A 19,240-nucleotide genomic window follows, 5' to 3' on the forward strand; every position below is an offset into this window, starting at 1 on the left:
CCTTTCGTTTCTCCCAAACCGTGAGCCTTGTGAACACGGATGGCTATTGTTAATTCACGAAGTTTTCATTAGCGACCACGAGGAGTATTTCCTCAACATCGATTTTCATCTGCATTATTATTATATTATAAACGGATTTGAGAATAGTAGCAGAACAACAGAGCTGACAGGTACATTTCTGCCTACGCAATAATTGGCGTAGCACTTTTTTATGGTTGATTACGTACCTTAACACCCCACTGGAGGTTGAGCAGGTTGACTTAGAGTGGACGCACATACCCGAGCGGTTAGTGGCCACTGTACTTTCACTGAAAATTACGGATGACTACCGGTCTCCAGCGCCAATCAGTAATTACACTTCCATTGCTCGAAAGTTTCCAGCAGCGATGGCTCCATTTAAAAGTTGTCTTTGGGATGAAGGAAGCCTGAAACAAAACACCACTCCCCTTATGAGGGATAAATTTTGTGAAACCGGGAGGGAAAACATTGTGGCGGAAAGAAGATTAGTGGCGTTGGCAACAAATCTGCCGTTATTTGGTGCCACTAGGAAACTAGACGAGCAAAAAGGACATTACCTGAACTGGTGGAGCATCTCGAAAACACTCTCCATGTGACCCGTGCCATCAAGTCGGCTACTTGACTTCCAATATTTTATTGGTAAAGAACGCCAACATGGAGTAAATAATCAACTCTAGATTGTTGCAGCGAATAGGACAAAGCTTCTATTCCAATAAAATTCTGGAGCATGTCCTATGTGTATGTTCCTGCGGGCAACTGAGGTGGCAGGGTTGGCTGGCTAGTTTTGAACAACGTCAACTGCACCCTAACTTCTAATTGTTTCAATGGCCACAAAGCACATGGTAAAATTGTATTTGATACAAACAAAACACGTAAGTGTAGAGTCCTCACGCCTTCGCAAATACACAACATGCACAAAATGCCTTAACAATGCACCCTATGCGGCGCATATGTCTTTGGCTATTTACCGGAAGGATGCATAACCAGGCTATTTTTTATATAACAGCGACAAATGAGGAGTATACTTAAGAGTTTTACAAGGTGAGGAACACTGCAATAAAATAATAAAAATGACAAATCCTGAAAGGAATTTGGAAAGTTTTGTAGGACGCTAGGACGTGGTGACAGTCTGAAATTAGCTTGGCAGCACCTTACAGTACCTAAAAGGGCGTTCTTTTTTTGAACTTGATTTCCCAATGTCATTGGCCTAACGCTGCGTAAGATGTGCTTTCTATTGGAGTACTGGCAACATCATTTTTCTGGAAAAAAACATGGCATGGTGGCGGCAACACTGTTCAGAATATCTTTGTCCGGAGGTACTGTTAAAGTGTTCCTTGAAGGTTTTTCCCTGAGCAAAGCTCGGCATACTTTGCCAAGGTTGCTGCTTCAAACAACAGTTGTGCATATCTGCAAACGAAAGTTCTCTTCCGCTCGTTTGCAATGTACAATTAGTGGTTAACTACCTTGAGGGAAGCATGAGAACATATTTTTCCCTATTCACATTTATAGTTGTTTATCAGACTTTAGGAACGCGTCAGGCTCACTGTCGAATTCCACTATCGTAGACTACTTCACGGTGACTCATTTATTACGCGCTTTTTTCTAGCTCTGCGGTTTGACGTCTGTGTCTGATGCACGCGCGGTATAATTGAGAATGTTGAGGCTGACATGATATTATCTTCCTAATGAGTATAGTGTTTCTTCCGCGGCTATCAAAAAGCTACGTACAATGTAGCAGCGCCAATTTGGCGCTTCTCGCGAGACTTCGGATATATATGTGAGCGTTCGAACACGTCTAGGTCGGCGCCCTGGGAGGCGCGGCTTGCAAGCACACGGATCACTGATTCTCAGACGTGGCTGATGGATGGTCCGTCCACGTTCCCGGTTTGCCGGGGGTGTCAGCCGTTTCCGTCGCCAAACTTTTCTGACACAATAGCCAACGGACCGACTGCACCGGGTTTGAAAGCGTCTCGGTCCTGAAGTGCCCTTTGGGGCAGCAAGACTGGAGCGCCACCTCGTTGCGCGGTCTCGTACAGCTGCTTTTGCATGATGGCCAGGGAGACCTTGTTGGCTCTGAGCAGGTCCGACATGCAGATGAGTTCGCCTGTGTGACCGCGCTCGACGTCGGAGTCGTATGTGGAGTCGATGTCCGAGTCGGAGTCGTCGCCCGGGTCTGTCTTGCTTGAAGACCTTCGATTCGACTTGACGTCCGTTCTGGCAGCGGCTCGTGCTTGGACGCGGAGCTGTGCCGGCGTGAGAGCGTTGCGCCGGTACCTGCGCAAAACATACATAACAACCACTTACGAAGGGATGTTTTTTTGTCAGCTTGGTTTTTCTTGGTGACCATATTCACCTCGGCGGACCCGTGCTAGAATATACAAAGCGGATAAAAAGGATTCAAATTTTGTCTGTTCATTATTGTTTGCAGTGATATTACTAGGAATTCCTGTGTGTCCCGGGCAAAAAATTCTCTGGGATGGCAATCTTTGCATGGCCGCAGAAAAATGCTGCTACTGAAGCTTGTTCACAGGATATTTCTTTGAAAAACTGGAAGAAACCGTGACCATTACTTACAAAATCCAGATTACATCTTGTCCGGAAGGGATCATTCCCTTAAAGTAAACGAAGTTTCACGCAGAACCAATCTGTTTGAGATGTACTTTTTTCAGAGGTCTATATAGGACTGGAATAATCTATCTCCGCAGGAGGTATTTTTTACGTCGAGTGAAAGTTTCGCTGCATACCTACAGATGAGGTAGTTCATTTCATTATTGTACGCTGTCTTTGTTCGCCGTTTTGTACAACAGTTGGTGTTACTTGGGTTGTTACTGTTCGATTTTGTTTTGTACAAACTTGTATTACGTATTTTTTAATTGTATCCCCCCCCCCCCCGGCGTTTAACATGCGTGCTCGCCCGTAAATACCCCATGGGCCCGACCACCGCATATGTGGACGCCGCTAGTTATCGCCACCACAATGCTTCTGCAGTCACCGCACTGTTCGACCCTAAAGCACACTCTTACCAATCACTAACTATCGTAACGCGCTCCCCTGCCACTGCGGAAGAGGCGGCCATTGCACTTGCGCTCACTCATCGGCCTACACCAACAATTGTTATTTCTGATTCGAAAATGGCCATTCGAAATTTTGCCCGTGGTAACATTTCCCCGCAGGCTCTCAAAATTCTTCTTCAAAATCCTCCCACCTCCCACGCGGAGCTAATTTGGACTCCAGCCCATGCGGGGCTGGAAGGTAATGAAGCGGCTAACCTTGCAGCTCGAGAGCTAACCGTCCGAGCTGGGCCAAGTCGCATCCCTTCCCATGGAGCCCAATCAGCCCGTGACAGCCTGTTAACTTTCCAGGAAATTACCTGCCATTACCGCCTCTCTCGCCGGCGCTACCCTCCACCCCACTGGTCGCTTTCTATCGCAGAGGAACGATACTGGCGCCTTATACAAACCCATACCCTCCCTTGTCGCGCCAGACTACATGCAATTTATCCCTCAATATTTCCTTCTCCCCAATGCCCCGACTGCGGAGCCACCGAAACAGTCTCTCATATCGTTTGGCAATGCCCCCACAACTCATTCCCTCTCATCTCTTCTGAAGAGCACTGGGAGGCGGCGTTACGCAGCTCGAACCCTCAAGTCCAGCAAGGACTAGCTGGACAAGCTGCTCAGGTCACCGGCACCCTCCAAGCGCTGGTCACCACTCGTCGTTAGCCCAACTAGTGCTCAAATAAAGTGTTTTCTCTCTCTCTCTCTCTCTCTCCCCCCCCCCCACTATAATGTCAACTTTGGCGCTGCGGGTATCGTAATAAATAAATAAATAAATAAATAAATAAATAAATAAATAAATAGGTTCATGGGGCATCATAAAATATTGGTGGACCCGTGCTTAGAGTCGCTGTCTCGCCTTTTTAAGGTAACATATAATGTATCAAAAATGCAAATGAGGCAAGATGTAATTACATATGTAGTCATGGTAAGCCGTTTCTACTATCTGACATTAACAGGAAGATGCATTGTTTCATTGTGGTTGTTGGTGCCTATTCCTGACGACGACCACAGAGAGGTCTAACTACGTCGGACGGCCAAGTGTATGCACCTGGCAATCGTGCCGTGCTTTTAAATTATTTGTAACTACTGTAATATAGTGTAACTGAACCTAGTTTTCAACGTAATTAAACTTTTAAGTTGGACAATCATGCTATTATAATTACAACTAGGATAAGAAGAGCTCAGGCATCATCGGAGTTCTCTCCAGAGGAAATTTCCTTAGAAGTGTGGAAATTATGCCTTTTACCTGTGTATTTTTCTTAAGTGTTTTTGTGTATCTTACAGATATCTGGCATCCTCTGCAGAATGTTGTGCACTACCTTAACAACTTTTAGCTGTCATACACGATATTGTGGCTCTCACACTATCAGATTAGCCCGTTAAGAGACGGTGAGGGAGTATTACGACGTTACTGACAATCGCGTGGTAAAGCTATATTGTTAATGTACTGGTTATACACATGTGCGTTCGTTCTGCGCAAGACCATTGGGCTGCTCTCAAGGTACAAGAAGCGTAACTGCAAACCTCATATCAATAACGACCCGTCCTGAATCGGGATACCCACCTGGCAGGTTTCTGTCCCGTTTTTCTCCTCGGCCTGCAAGAGCAGTCCAGCCTACGGATGAGCCAGTTGAGCAGCTGCTTGATGACGATGGAGGTGACGTTGAAGAGGCTGTAGATGCAGCAGCACCCGGCCGACAGGATGAGGAAATTGGCCACGTGGTACCAGCTACTCACCTGCAGAAGGAGCGTGGGTAAAGAGTTACGAAAAATCGCACTCCATTCGCCATACTGTCACGGCAGTATAACAACCCTTTGTCCGGTTAGGTAAAAATCAAGAGATTGCAAGATGTCCTTTACCTGCGGACCTAGCAGTGGGTGAGGGCCAAGTGAGAAAATCTCTATATCCAGACACACCCATCGACGACACAAATGTCTTTCGGTTCATTCCCTGAACAGCGGCGGCCAATGTTGCCAAATACTTTCGCGACTAATTCGCAACTAACACCAATTTTCGGTGGGTGCTTACGAGTTAGTGGACTGTGCCGTTAAAACTCTTTCAGGGTTCTTTTAATCTTTTTTCGGCCACAACATCCACGTTATGGACTCGCATTCGCTGCTCCTTCACTTCAGAGAAGCTTACAGGAAGTCATATTAATAACGGTGGTGTCAATTCCGATTGTGTCCTCACATCTGTCGCGAAATACTTCCAACCTACTTGGTCATAAGGAACATTTCAAGCGAGTGACGTTGCAGATTACGTAAGTAATTTGGGCGCTTCCGCAACTGCGTGAGCGTCAGATATATGTCCGTGTTGGGTAAAGGGTGGGACACGTGCGTTACATCCCTTGCATCAATGTGCATTTCTTGCTTTGGTGTAAGCTTTCTATTGCCGCGATGCTTTTTTGCGTTGCTTGCAGAGAGATGGTGACGACGCACAGAGTTTTGGAAACTTCTCAACAGTTAGATAAATGAGGCACACAGGAAGACATAACCAAAACCATAACGCAGGAGGCTTTTTGAGTTTCAAACCCTGTGATGGGACAATGGGTTCACGTCGAGCAGTCGCACCTCGGGGTCGTCGGCGGCTTCTGGCTCGTCCTCGTCGTCGTCACTCGCAACATTTGGCAGCGCAGTGGACCTCTGTCCGGGCACCAGGTCTCCGAAGCCGATGGTGGAGAAGGCGACGAAGCAGAAGTAGAACGACTCCAGGTAGCTCCAGTTCTCGGTGCGCGCGTACAGCGCCGAAGCCGAGGCCGACAGCGCCGCCGTGGCCAGGAACAGACACAGCATGACCCAGTACACCGAAGGTTTCCAGTCGTCCAGCCGGTCGTCGAACGACAGCTGCGCCCCACAAAGCGAGCATCTCGTCACACGTCGCAGAGCATTCGCTTCGGTTAACATAATTACCGTAAAATTAGCGCCTGCTTCCTTACTAAAAGTAAAGAACATGGTTTGCAGTCTCCCGTTAATAGCAGTTTCTTCCCCATCCAACGACTTTACATCCCGACTGGAAACTCCTCACTAAGCTCAGGGGTCTGACATGACTTATATTTGCAGCTATTGCAGTAACAATAAATACCGACACCTCTTTTCGCGATGCTAAAGTGTTGAAACCGAGCGGTTGATGTGGGCCGGCCGTGAATAGGGCAGCAATGGTCGCACTCCCAAGAAGTCGGCAAGGTTGTAAGCCGTAACCAAGGAATTCTTCTCCGCCATTCGCATCACAATGTACGAGTTGTGCGGATTGCTTACCACAGAAATGGGCTAGTCAAACCATTCGTGCGTTGGCGGATTACTCAGCGAACCTGTTTCGGCTTCAGTGCAAACTCACGAAACAAAACACGATTGATCGGGTCACAGTCCTACGTTGTACACGAAGCTGCTGCGTCTTGCAGTTGGCTGGTGTCCACCTAATCGGTGACGAGCTCGGCTACGTCGAATTCGGCACCACATGCTCTACCCCCTCCCCTCATGCGTTTCTGCTGCTGCTACGCCACAACTCCCCCTTTACCCCACTCACGTGCCAAAAACACTCTACCGGCACCCTATGCGGTGGCTCAGTGGCTAAGGTGCTGTGCTGCCGAGCCCGAAGATGCCGGCTTGATTCTGGCTGCAACACTCGTCAAAGCGAGAAACAAAAACGGCGTGTAGAAATTTTGGCCCAAATTAAACACTCTCAGACGGTCCAAGTTAACCCAAAGCCTTCCCCTCTGGCCCTGCTCACAGCCCAGGTAGAGCTTCGGCGCATAAAACCTCTCGAGGTTAGAATACTCCATTCGCGGGGAACAAATCTCTAAAACGAAACATTTAACAACATAGACAGAGATGACGACATAGACAGAGATGAGAACACACACTGCGTTGTGTGTGTTCTCTTCCCTGGTACAGTTTTTTGTGCGCATTTCCAATCATGAATCATTTTCAACTAGCCCAGCTTTCTACTCTCCTTCAGTTCCTTGTGTATGTTACAGATGGCAATGGCTGCTACAAGGTGAGGTCAGACAAAAAGTATCGGACGGCCCAAGCACCTGCGAATCCCTCCGGTCGAGCAGTCCCCGTCGCCGGAGGTCCCTCTCGTGCAGAGTCTTGAGGATGCAGGCCAGGAGGGTGATGATGCGCTCCAGGAAGAGGTTGAAGAACAGGATGGCTCCCGAGCAGCCCAGAAAACCGTAAACGAGCACCAGGCTGCGCCCCGCCCACGTGCAGGGTGTCGTCATGCCGAATCCTGCACAAGAAACGCGTGCACGCTTAAAGGGACAGACAGCGAATGTTTAGTGCCTGTCCTCTAGCTTTGCGAAAGCTAGCGTTTTATATGGTGGGGTAACAACAACGAATATCCAAATTAACAGGCGGAAATACTTTTAATTTAGCGCTAAACTTCCCAAAATCTGAAAGCTGGTGCAATGAACGCTCCAAACAGCTCCGTCGGCTTCAAGGCTTCAAGATGTGGTTTTTCCTCCTTTTTTTTCTTTTTTCCTGGACCAAGTCATTCTCCCCCTTCTATACCTTTTCTTTTGACCTGAGGCTTGCAGATAGCTTCGAATAAGGACTCCTCTCACCACCTGTTCTGCTTACGGCGCTTTTGAGAACCTCTCTGTAGGCCGCGCAGCGGGGCAACCAACCCCCTCTCATCCTTTCTCTCCAAGAATTTCCCGGAATATCAACCCCTGGCTGACTTCCCTCTTAGCGACTTCGCGGCTCAAAATATACAACCTTCTTTCCCCCTCAATATCTCCCCCTACATACTCCCAAACCAATCCGCTTTCTCCTCTCACCTGGGGACCTACCCCTATATAAAGCGTGCCAACCAAGCGAGGGGTTGCCCAGACGAAGGCAAGTCTCTTTGCTGAAACGTTGGCAACAATTGTGATTTCTACCATGTTGGAAGTTTTTGGGCACCTTCTTGTGAATAAAATGCTCACTGTTTCTAGAAAAAAATTTATTTTGGATACTTTTATGGTTTTCACTGCTGGTTACTTACAACGAGAGCTGTGTGCGCCAAGCTTACTAACGTACCGAATACGTTAGTCCCACAAAAGAAGTGACTTTTTTATAATGTTCCAAAAGCATGAAGCAGAGGGCGGGAGACTGACACTTTAAATGTCGTGGTAACGCTTCGCTCGAAGAAAACTAAGATTTCCAATCCATCTTATTATCGTAAGATACAAGAAGAAAAAACTCCGTGTTGTTCATTAAAAGCACCATAACTCACGGTCCGTCATCATCCCTGTAAGTAAGGCTATGAAGACGAGAAAAAAGCTTTGAAGGAATATTGAGTCACGCGACAATAGCCTGAAAGAAATAAAGCCAACACAACGTCTGGCGAAACAAAACTGCGTCACACTAACGCTCTGGCATAGAAACTGGGAGAAACTTTCCTAAGCAGGACGGCAGCGTAAAGCGCTTACAAAGCGACCTCTGTCCCAGCTGTGCCATTATTTTTTCCGAACCCAGGAAGCCGACGTGGAAGATCTGTCGAGCTAATGCGAGAAGGAATAAATGAAAAAGTCCGTGCGATTGAGGGAAGCCGAGGTGTGGCCGTAGCCGTTGTCCGCCAGGACAAGACAAATGTCCCTAAGCGAGAAGGATGGCCTTGTCAGCGTTATAGCATTGTTCTTGTAACGTACAGCCAACACCACACCCATTCAACCAACAGTCAAGTTATCGATCACGAGTCTTTTCATTTGGTCTTGTGTGGGGGAAAAGTATTGCGAACACCAGCGTAATACGTTTATCTGTTCGCTCACACAGCGTCGCTCTTACATTTTGTTTTAGCATAGCATTCTCGAATAACTCCGGAAAAAGAAAAAGAGGAACGTTTATTGGAGGCCAAAAAAGTTAGCCCCGAAAAATGCCCTGGTTGCTACTTCATTATGGGGGTGAACACAGTGAGGTAAAAAAAGAGAGAAATAGGGAACAGCTAATTAATAAGGGCGAATTGTTTCGTAATTTACACCGACCGCAGGACTCTTCAGGTTTCACTGCATCCATTTCCAGCACAGGACTTGCAACACCTTTACGAAAGCCGGCAATCATCATCATCATCATCATAACCACCCCCATCACCATTTAACACAACGCGTTTCCTGTAAACTTCCTGACGAGTGCCTCTCTCATTGACTTCCAAAACAACATAGCCAGCCGGCCTAGTTGGAAGCGATTCATGGCAACGAAGACGAAAAACTAACAATGACGTAGAATAATGTGCGCTCCTTTTTGTCGTTTCTTCTTCGTTCTTGTTGCCATGACCTCCAAAAGCCTATGCTCACGCTATCCGAACGTTTTTCCTCTGTGCTGCTACCGGTCTTTTTCTCCCTCTCTAGTTTACAGAGGTAGAGATAAGTCGCTAGTCCTTACTCTTATCTAGAGCTTGCAACACTACATACTGAAAGGAAGGAGAGGACTGCAGCTACCCACCACCACCATCATCATCATCATCACATCATCACCAGCCTATTTACGCCCACTGCAGGGCAAAGGCCTCTCCCATTAATCTCCAATTATCCTTAATCTCCAATTACCATCATTTCACGCTAACCTTTCACCCGACCCAATATCTCTCCTAACTCGATGGCCTCAACAATCAGGCGAACCATATGAATCAATCGAAATGTAGGTGTGGTGTCCATCTGACCTCCTCGGACCTCCAGCCTATTTAAACGTCCTCTAATTTTTTCAGCGCGCTTCCCATGCCGAGGTAAATTTAGAGATCGTTTCTATATATACAATCCCGCGCCTACTGTCACAAAACTCCGAGGCACAAAGAACACCGTCACCTTAGTAACCTTGTTTCTATCTTTTGTGTTTCGACCGCCTGCCCTTTCTTTCTCCGCACCCAGATGCCCATGTGCCGGAGCAGGTAATACAAGTTGGCCCACAAGGCACGGCAATCTGCTAGAATAAATGCGCTAGCCACGGCATTCATTCTGCGCCCCGCACCACCACGCCCAGGGTATTAGGCCTTATTCTACATATTCCGTATAGCAGAACCAATTGTTTACGGAAATTCGTCGCGGGATTTCTCGAGACAACGTCCCGTGACAGGTTATAGTGCTTCGCCACTAGACCACTCTCCACTCTCCGTGGCGCAGCTGGATGCAGGCGTCCGGCTAAGTCTCGGTCGAGGCGCGTTTCGTCAGCGCTGCACGCTAACCCGGAGGTTCGGGGGAAACAGAAATGTCTTTCTCGAAGCGGGCGCCTCATCTACAATGCTAATGCAATCCGACTGGCAGCCTCTCTGCCAGAACCAAGGTAAAAGAGTCGGTGCCTACTTGGAACTACTGGCTTCGGAGCCTATATGCACATCGCAGCCGAGATTGGCGGGCCGCGCTTTATTTGCACTACCAAAACACGTCTGGAAACACGAGTGTTCCGTTCACTCACTTTGTCGGTACATGAGGTTAGGCACGTGCGCTTGTGTGCTCTCCTCTATCCTGCTTGTCGAAGGAAGGAGGGATCTGAGCAAATTTGCATTGTGCAGGCGTTAACGAGGGCTATTGAGCTTCGAAGCTTCGAGACACTTAACACGAAAAAATATCGGTGTTTCCGTTCCGCACGAAAAAAGTGCTAGGGTTACACAGACAATACGGATCGCACAGACAATATATATATACATATATATATATATATATATATATATATATATATATATATATATATATATATATATATATATATATATATATATATATATATATATATATATATATATATATATATATATATATTGTTGCGTCCTGTCAAACAGGGGCGCAGAGAAGTTGTCTTGGCGAAGACGCAGGGGCAAAGTATTTATTAGGCGAGGTGCCTAACTTGCCAGAGGAAACACACAAAGAGCACCGGTTGGTGGCTAGCAAAATGGCGACCAAGAACCGAGCACACGAGCCGCTAGCTAACGCGCTCCTTCGTCGTCCTCTGCTGTGCCCATCACACGGCACGTACCCACGCGGGGGATTAGCATGTCTGTCCTACTTAATGCTCTCATCCCACAGACTGGCACGTGACATTACCCCCTCTCCTCAAAAGCATCGACTCGATGCTACGGTTATGCGCGGAAAATGTAGTCCGCTGCTAGATGCATTGCGTGATCACCGCGAGAAGTATTGTTTCATGCGGACCACATGCACAATTTCTGGGCGAGATCGGGAACGTCCTGCGGCGCTAGGGCTGGCTGGAGCGACTTCGTAGGTAACATCGCTGAGCTGTCGTAACACCGTGTACGGGCCAAAGTAACGCCGCATAAGCTTTTCCGAGAGCCCCCGGCGCCTAACTGGAGTCCACACCCAGACCTGGTCCCCAGGGGAGAAGGTTGCATGTCGGTGGCGAAGATTGTAGCGAGCGGCGTCACAACGCTGGTGCTGTTGTATGCGCTGGCGTGCCAGCGCGCGTGCTTCTTCGGCGCTACGCACAAACTCGTGAAGGGAGCCGGCTTGGTCGTCGTGGGTATCGGGTAGCAGCATGGCGTCAAGCATTGTGGAAGGTTCCCTACCGTAGACAAGTGCAAATGGCGTCATTTGCGTCGTCTCTTGTTGGGCCGTATTATACGCGAACGTTACGTAAGGCAAAACTGCATCCCACGTCTTGTGTTCCGCATCGGCGTACATACTGAGCATGTCGGCTATTGTTCGGTTCAGGCGTTCTGTTAAGCCGTTGGTTTGGGGGTGGTACGCGCTGGCCTTTCGGTGGGACGTGCCGCTCAATCTCAACACTTCTTGCAGCAGTTGCGCCGTGAAGGCCGTTCCACGGTCTGTAATCAGCACGGCCGGTGCGCCATGCCGCAGCACAATTCTTGTTAGGAAAAACTGCGCAACCTCAAGCGCTGTAGCCCGTGGTAGCGCCTTCGTTTCGGCATACCTGGTTAGGTAATCCGTGGCGACTACTATCCATTTGTTCCCAGTTGTGGAAGTTGGAAAGGGGCCGAGCAAGTCCATGCCGACTTGTTCAAAAGGCGTTCTAGGAACCTGAACGGGCTGCAGAAGTCCGGCTGGCCGGCCGGGTGGTGCTTTCCGTCGCTGGCAGTCCCGGCAAGTTCGTACATACTGCCGTACGGTGGCCGATAGCTTCGGCCAGTAGTACTTCTGCTTGATCCGTGCCAGCGTACGTGTGTAACCGAAGTGACCGGCGCTAGGCTCGTCGTGACAGGCCTGCAAGATTTCATTCCTGAGAAGGTTGGGTACGACAAGCAGGTAGTTACTCCCACTCGACGCGAAATTTCTCTTATAGAGAACGTTGCTCCGCAGACAGAATGAGGACAGTCCTCTGGCAAATGCCTTCGGCACGACGGTTGTGTGGCCTTGTAAAAAATCAAACAGCGATCGTAGTTCCGGATCTGCGCGCTGCTGTTCCGAAATGGTGGGTGCGTCCAGAACTCCGATTAGCGCGGCATCGTCGCTGTCGTCGTCATCGGCGGGGGCAAGGCCAACAGGAGCTCTTGAAAGGCAGTCTGCGTCTGAATGCCGCTTGCCGGATTTATGTATGATGGTCATGTCGAATTCCTGGAGTCTTAAGCTCCATCGCGCAAGACGGCCAGTAGGATTCTTAAGATTCGTGAGCCAGCAGAGGGAATGGTGGTCGCTGACGACGGTAAAATGACGCCCATAAAGGTATGGTCGGAATTTGAGGAGGGCCCAAACAACAGCAAGGCACTCTTTCTCGGTGGCCGAGTAGTTACTTTCGGCCCGTGATAGTGTCCGGCTGGCGTAAGCGATGACTTTTTCGGCGCCGTCTTGCCACTGGACGAGAACAGCGCCGAGCCCCACATTGCTGGCATCCGTGTGAACCATAGTTGCGGCATCCTCATCGAAATGAGCCAGCACAGGTGGTATCTGTAAGCGCCGTCGGAGCTCATCAAACGCCTCTTGCTGTTCATCACTCCAGATGAAAGCTACGTCGTCACGTGTGAGGCGAGTGAGTGGGGCCGCAATGTGGGAGAAGTTCGCTATGAATCTCCGGTAATAAGAGCACAGTCCCAGAAAACGCCGAATGCTCTTTTTGTCGGTAGGCGTGCAGAACTTCGACACGGCATCAAGTTTATCAGGATCCGGGCGTACGCCAGCTCGACTGACAACGTGACCGAGAAATAGTAGTTCTTCATACCCGAAGTGGCATTTTTCTGGTTTCAGTGTCAGTGCGGCAGATCGGATAGCCTGAAGAACGGACGTCAATCGCTCCAAGTGCTCTTGAAAGGTCCTGGAAAACACGACGACGTCGTCTAGGTATACCAAACACGTTTGCCACTTCAATCCAGACAGAACCGTGTCCATCATTCTTTGAAATGTTGCAGGCGCTGAGCACAAACCAAAAGGAAGAACTTTGAACTCATAAAGCCCGTCGGGAGTAACAAATGCGGTCTTTTCACGGTCACGCTCATCGACTTCGATTTGCCAGTATCCGCTCTTTAAGTCCATTGACGAAAAGTAGCGGGCATGTCGTAATCGATCGAGTGAGTCGTCTATTCTCGGCAGAGGATATACGTCTTTTTTGGTGACTTGGTTCAGTTTGCGATAATCGACACAGAATCTCAAGCTACCATCTTTCTTTTTTACCATGACGACGGGTGACGCCCAGGGGCTTGTCGATGGCTGAATGACGTCGTCGTCTAGCATCTGGTCCACCTGCTGCCTTATCGCATCGCGTTCTTTCGCGGACACTCGGTAGGGGTTCTGCCGAACCGGTCTTTCATTTGCGGCAGTAATTATTCGGTGTTTAACCAACTGGGTTTGGCGGACGCCCGACGTTGACGAAAAGCAGTCCCGGAAACTGTTTAAGAGCTCAGAAAGCTGGCGTTGCTCTGTCGGCGGGAGGTTTCGGTTAACGTCGATTTCGAGCTTATTTGGCACCACGGCTGACGCTTTACTCTGTAGAACGAAGCAGTCCATTGCGTTGTCGATGTCTTCGAAGATGGCAACCGCCGTTCCCTTGGCGACTTGTCGACGTTCATTGGTGAAGTTTGTCAGCAGTACCTCCGCTTCGCCGCACGCTAGCGTCAACAGGCCCCTAGCAATGGCGATCCCACTTTCCAGAAGAAGGGGACTCAAGACCTCGGCAATACCAGGGCCGCTTAATAGGTTATCACACCTAACGGAAACAAGCATGCAGGATCTTGGTGGTAGGCTAACTTCGTCACCGACAATTCGCAGGTGTATGGGTCGGTTGCCGGTACGTTCTGGTGTGTTATTTTTCGTAGAAAAACTCACAAAGCCTTCGCCGACGTCGATTACCGCATCATGATCGCGCAAGAAGTCCATTCCTATAATAAGCTCTCTGCAGCACTCCGGAAGGACGACGAACGTACCGACGAAGTCAGAGTCACCAATGCGTACCCTCGCGGTACATTTTCCGACAGGCGTCATTAGGTGACCCCCGGCAGTCCGAATCTGAGGTCCATCCCATGGGGTCTTGACCTTTCTGAGCCTGTCAGAGAGTTCCCGACTAATTATCGAGTAGTCCGCCCCGGTGTCCACTAATGCGGTCATTTCGTGTCCGTCGAGAAAAACTGTAAGTTCGGGCCGCGCGTTCACGTCGCCGTCGAAGTTTTGGGCTGCCGGTTCCCCAACTGCCGGCGGTAGAGGGAGGCCTTCGGAGCTTCGACTACTGGCAACCTTGCCTCCCAAGGTTGCGTCATCTAGTTTCCCCGCGGTGGCGTTGCAGACCGCCGGGTAGGTGGCCCTCCAGGAGTGCGGCGGCCGGGCGAACCTTGGGGAGCTGGGGACGGCGAACGCGATCGGCGGAGTGGTGCGGTAGCTCGACGCTCGGCGAGGTAGTCAGAAATGGCGACCGGTCTTTCTCCGAATTGGGGCCGAACAGCGTTGGGTGGGAATCCAGGCAGTCCAATTTCACGGTAGGGGCACCGGCGATAAATGTGCCCTGGTTCGCCACAGTGATAGCAGAGCGGCTGGTTGTCGGGAGTTCGCCAAAGGTCGGTCTTGCGTACTTGAGGACGATAGTACTGTTGCGGACGTACCGAAGAGTTATTACGAAACTGCTGTTGGGCAGTAAGAGGGACTGCTTGTTGTGGCCAGCATTCGGCTGGGTGCGGCGGGTGGTATGGGAGAAGCGGCGCGGCAGGTCTAGTGGTTGCGGCGGGAGCCTGGACAGTGAGAGCCGTGGCGTAGGAAACTGGGCATGGTGACGCTGGCTGCGCTGCTGGTAGGGAAATCGCGTTGCGAATTTCATCGCGCACTATGTCGGCGACGGAGGCCTGTATGGGCCCCGATGGGATGATGCCGCACTTAGCGAGCTCTTCTCTCAACACCGCGCGGATGAGATCCCGAAGGCGGTTGTCGTCATCCGTGGCTATGACAGCAGAGATGCTCGACGATGTTTTGGCGCCCATGCGGTCGTATTGTCGGGAGCGCTGTTGTAGTGCCCTCTCAATGGCAGTAGCCTCGCGGATGAATTCTTGGACCGTTCGTGGCGGATTTCGGACGAGGCCGGCGAAAAGCTGTTCTTTTACGCCATGCATAAGATGGCGTAATTTTTTACATTCTGCCATGTCTGGGTCGGCTCGCTTGAACAGTCGGGCCATGTCCTCCGCGAACATAGCCACACTCTCGTTAGGTTTCTGAGTCCGTGCTTCCAGGAGACGCTGTGCTTGTTCGCGGCGGTCGGCATTGGCGAATTTCGCTTGAACCTCCCGACGAAAGTCCTCCCAAGTGCGCAGGCTCGCTTCCCAATTCTCGAACCACGTCCTTGCACCGTCCTCAAGAGCAAAATAGGCTTGTTGGAGCTTTTGGGTGGCACTCCACTGGTTGAATGCAGCCACACGCTCGAACTGTTCAAGCCAGTCCTCAACGTCTTCGTAATCCTCTCCGTGGAAGTGGGCGGGTTCGCGCGGGTGCTGAAAAGTCACCGTAGTAGGCATTGCCTGCGCCATTACCTCTGGCTGAGAAGCGTGCCTTCTTGATGTAGACTCCAAGAGAGGGCCCTCTTCTGGAGGAAGGCCGAGTTTCCGGCGGCTACACCGATGAACCGGAGTGTGGACGGGCGAAGGTCTCTCGGGGCTAACGTCCGGGGGAGTACGAGGCATCGGAAGCACCCTCCACCAGTGTTGCGTCCTGTCAAACAGGGGCGCAGAGAAGTTGTCTTGGCGAAGACGCAGGGGCAAAGTATTTATTAGGCGAGGTGCCTAACTTGCCAGAGGAAACACACAAAGAGCACCGGTTGGTGGCTAGCAAAATGGCGACCAAGAACCGAGCACACGAGCCGCTAGCTAACGCGCTCCTTCGTCGTCCTCTGCTGTGCCCATCACACGGCACGTACCCACGCGGGGGATTAGCATGTCTGTCCTACTTAATGCTCTCATCCCACAGACTGGCACGTGACAATATATATACATAATGGTAGGTAGTTAAGAAAGCAGGGAAACCGAGAGGGCACTGCGTTTCCCTTTTTGCTTTCCTTCGCTTTCTTAACGGCCTACCCTTATTTCTGTGTTAATTCAACGAACCCCTCATTTCCAATTGTGACTCGCTGTCTATAATGTTACGCGGATGAGCAGGCGACTAAGAGGCGAAGTAGGGTTTATTCGCAGGACTACCGGCGGTTCACCGGATAGCGTAGAGTGCAACCCTCAATTCCGCCAAAGCGCTTTGTTGTCTTCTTCATCGCCCGGACTGCTAGCGAGCATTCGCCGATAAAGTGAAGCAGCCCTGTCGTCTCGTGTAACAATGTATATATATATATATATATATATATATATATATATATATATATATATATATATATTTGGCAAATATCAAAAAAAGGGAAAAAGAAAGACACACGTCGAAAGAGGAATAGTAATAACGTTTCGGCCGAGGGACCTGCCTTGGCCGAAACGTTATTACTATGCCTCTTTAGACGTGTGTCTTTCTTTTTTTTAAAGACGATAGTCTTTCTTGGGCTACTTAAACCCAGAAATTTTGGTCTGTCTGTATGTCTGTATGTCTGTCTGTGACTCGATTCAGCCAACCGGCCAAAGCAAAACAATGCCTGCGCAATAGTCTTATATAGCCACAGCTAAATCTACCCATCTATGTCCGGTGTAATGTTCATACTTGTCAAGATTGTTGAAGAAGAACAAGATATTACGCAAATATGAGACAACAAATCAATACAGAAGTGATATTTGCAGTGTTCCTTTATAAAAAATCAAACATGCTTGACTTTTGCGAAATTAAATACTTCATCAACTGCAGAAAAAGAATTCACTCCGCCGTCGCCTGCTGTCGCCCGCGTCACTGTAGCTTCTGGCGCCATTTTAAGAAATCAACCGGCAACAGTTACGCAAGGTTCCACTAGATAGGGTCCACGTTCTGCTTGCAACGCACGTGGAGTAGGGAAACGCGGTTCTATAAACGTTGAAGTAGGGCGCCTCGATTAACGCTCGTCTTCGTCGTACGGCAGCATTCGCATTGAGACGCCCGGTTTGGAGCAGTGGAACGCGGGAAATTTAAAATGATTTAAGCAAACCTTTGGCGTCTTTACCTTGGGAGGAGCGCGACGCAAGAGGAACAACATGGGACGTGAGCGGGGAAACGAAGGGAGGCATTTACTTCGCAATAGCCGATAAAGCCTACCGTCTTTTGACGGCATTTGCAACGAAAGGAGCAGATACGCGGCCATTTTTTCTTCTATATATATATATATATATATATATATATATATATATATATATATATTAGAGAGAGAGAGAGAGAGAGAGAGAGAGAGAGAGAGAGAGAGAGAGAGAGAGAGAGAATTTTTATATAATATACAGTATAGATGGGGAGGTAGAATTTTTTAGTTTGCTGTTAACGGTCACACGAGTGGACTGGACTGGAGATCGGTGATCTAAAGCGCCGAACAGTAAGACGCAGCCCTAGCGGCTCTGTCGTGTGACACCGGGGGCCATCGCCGTGATAATGGTGACAACCAACTATGGAAGCATGCCCTCCGATTTGACAGGGAAATTAACCCGTATGAAATGTTCCCCACTGTCACGAAAAAAAGATTAGTTAAGCCCGTCTGACTTTAAACCAGGTTACTAACAAGGAACTCTGACCAGACGCCCCTGCCAGCGAAGTTCGTAAAAAAGAAGACAACTTCGCGTGCATTGCTGTGAAAATGAAGCAAAACCGCACTCAGGAAGCCGCACGATATTTCTAGAACAAAATTCCTACTCGATGGCGGAGGTTTTACTTTTACTGCTCTCTGACTTATACAAAGTGTAAACATGCGGCTAGATGTGCGGTGATATACGAAGAAAATGCCAACGCACCACGGCTGTCTAGAAACGCTGAGGGATTAGCCTGATGCGATGGGAACGCTCCGGACACCTTCGAGACGTACGTAAACAAAGCGGGGTGCCTACACAGTGAGGCAGAGTGTATTCTCTGGTTCTAGCATGCAAACACAGAGGCTCTGTATGGACGAAAAGCAGACAGACCAACGCTCCGAGCTGCCTCCGACGTTGTGGGACGTTAACGCTACGAAGGCAACACAATGGCAGGCGTGGTGTAATGCGGGCGCGCAGGAAGGGGTTATCAATGTGCTATTTTGTTCATTGTGCCGGAAACCTAGCCACAAGCGCACCATCCTTGTAGTAAGGTCCGTGAGGCCGTGGCATGCAAGTGTCGGCATCGCCGTGGTTAAAACCGAGGTCTTTGGGCTCAACTTTTTCGTATGAACGGCGTTGACAGACACCGCGCTACTTTAATGGTAAAATGTTTGCTCCTTTTCGAGCGTTCTGCATCGTTATATCGAACAGGTGGCTTAAGGCACCGAAGCCTGCTTTTGGGTTCAGTGTCAGGCTTAACACGAGTTCACATGTTCGAGTGAGAAGCAACCAGTCAGGCGTAGCGTTCAGCACAAACTTTTGATGGCTGATTATAACAGAGGCGTATAAATTTCTAAGCAGTTACCTCGCTAACCTAGCATTCATGTCGAAAGCTTACTACATACCAACTACCAGTCTGATAAAACAGGACACTATGTTTCTGACAGTTCGCTCCTGATGTCAGGTAAATGTGATGCCAGATGATTCCTTCGACCTTGCACCAATTCCCGGTCCTACATACGAGCAGTGGGAGAGTGAACTTGCGAGCTCGCATCTAAGTAAGCAGCTTTGGTTCACTGAAAGGGCGATGACGGCAGGCCGCAACGGAGTCCTGGACTGAGGACCCCGCCCACTTACCAACTCG

The 19,240-nt window shown here is 49.5% G+C and overlaps 1 protein-coding gene across 1 annotated transcript in view; it reads right to left on the reverse strand.

Annotated features, from left to right (window-relative positions):
- Positions 1–628: 628 nt before the first annotated feature.
- LOC144142540 (potassium channel, subfamily K, member 13-like) overlaps positions 629–19,240 on the reverse strand; it is a 218,077-nt gene continuing 199,465 nt past the window's right edge. Inside the window, exons 2-5 of the mRNA XM_077674124.1 lie at positions 7,109–7,305; positions 5,649–5,921; positions 4,642–4,814; positions 629–2,292 (exon numbers count right to left, since the gene is read on the reverse strand). Coding sequence (XP_077530250.1) covers positions 1,917–2,292; positions 4,642–4,814; positions 5,649–5,921; positions 7,109–7,305 — 1,019 coding nt within the window. The 3' untranslated portion in view covers positions 629–1,916. The remainder of the gene's footprint in view (positions 2,293–4,641; positions 4,815–5,648; positions 5,922–7,108; positions 7,306–19,240) is intronic.

This window comes from Haemaphysalis longicornis, unplaced genomic scaffold (assembly GCF_048455015.1).
Source record: "Haemaphysalis longicornis isolate Haplotype H1 unplaced genomic scaffold, Haemaphysalis longicornis Haplotype H1 scaffold_6, whole genome shotgun sequence".
NCBI lineage: Eukaryota > Metazoa > Arthropoda > Arachnida > Ixodida > Ixodidae > Haemaphysalis > Haemaphysalis longicornis.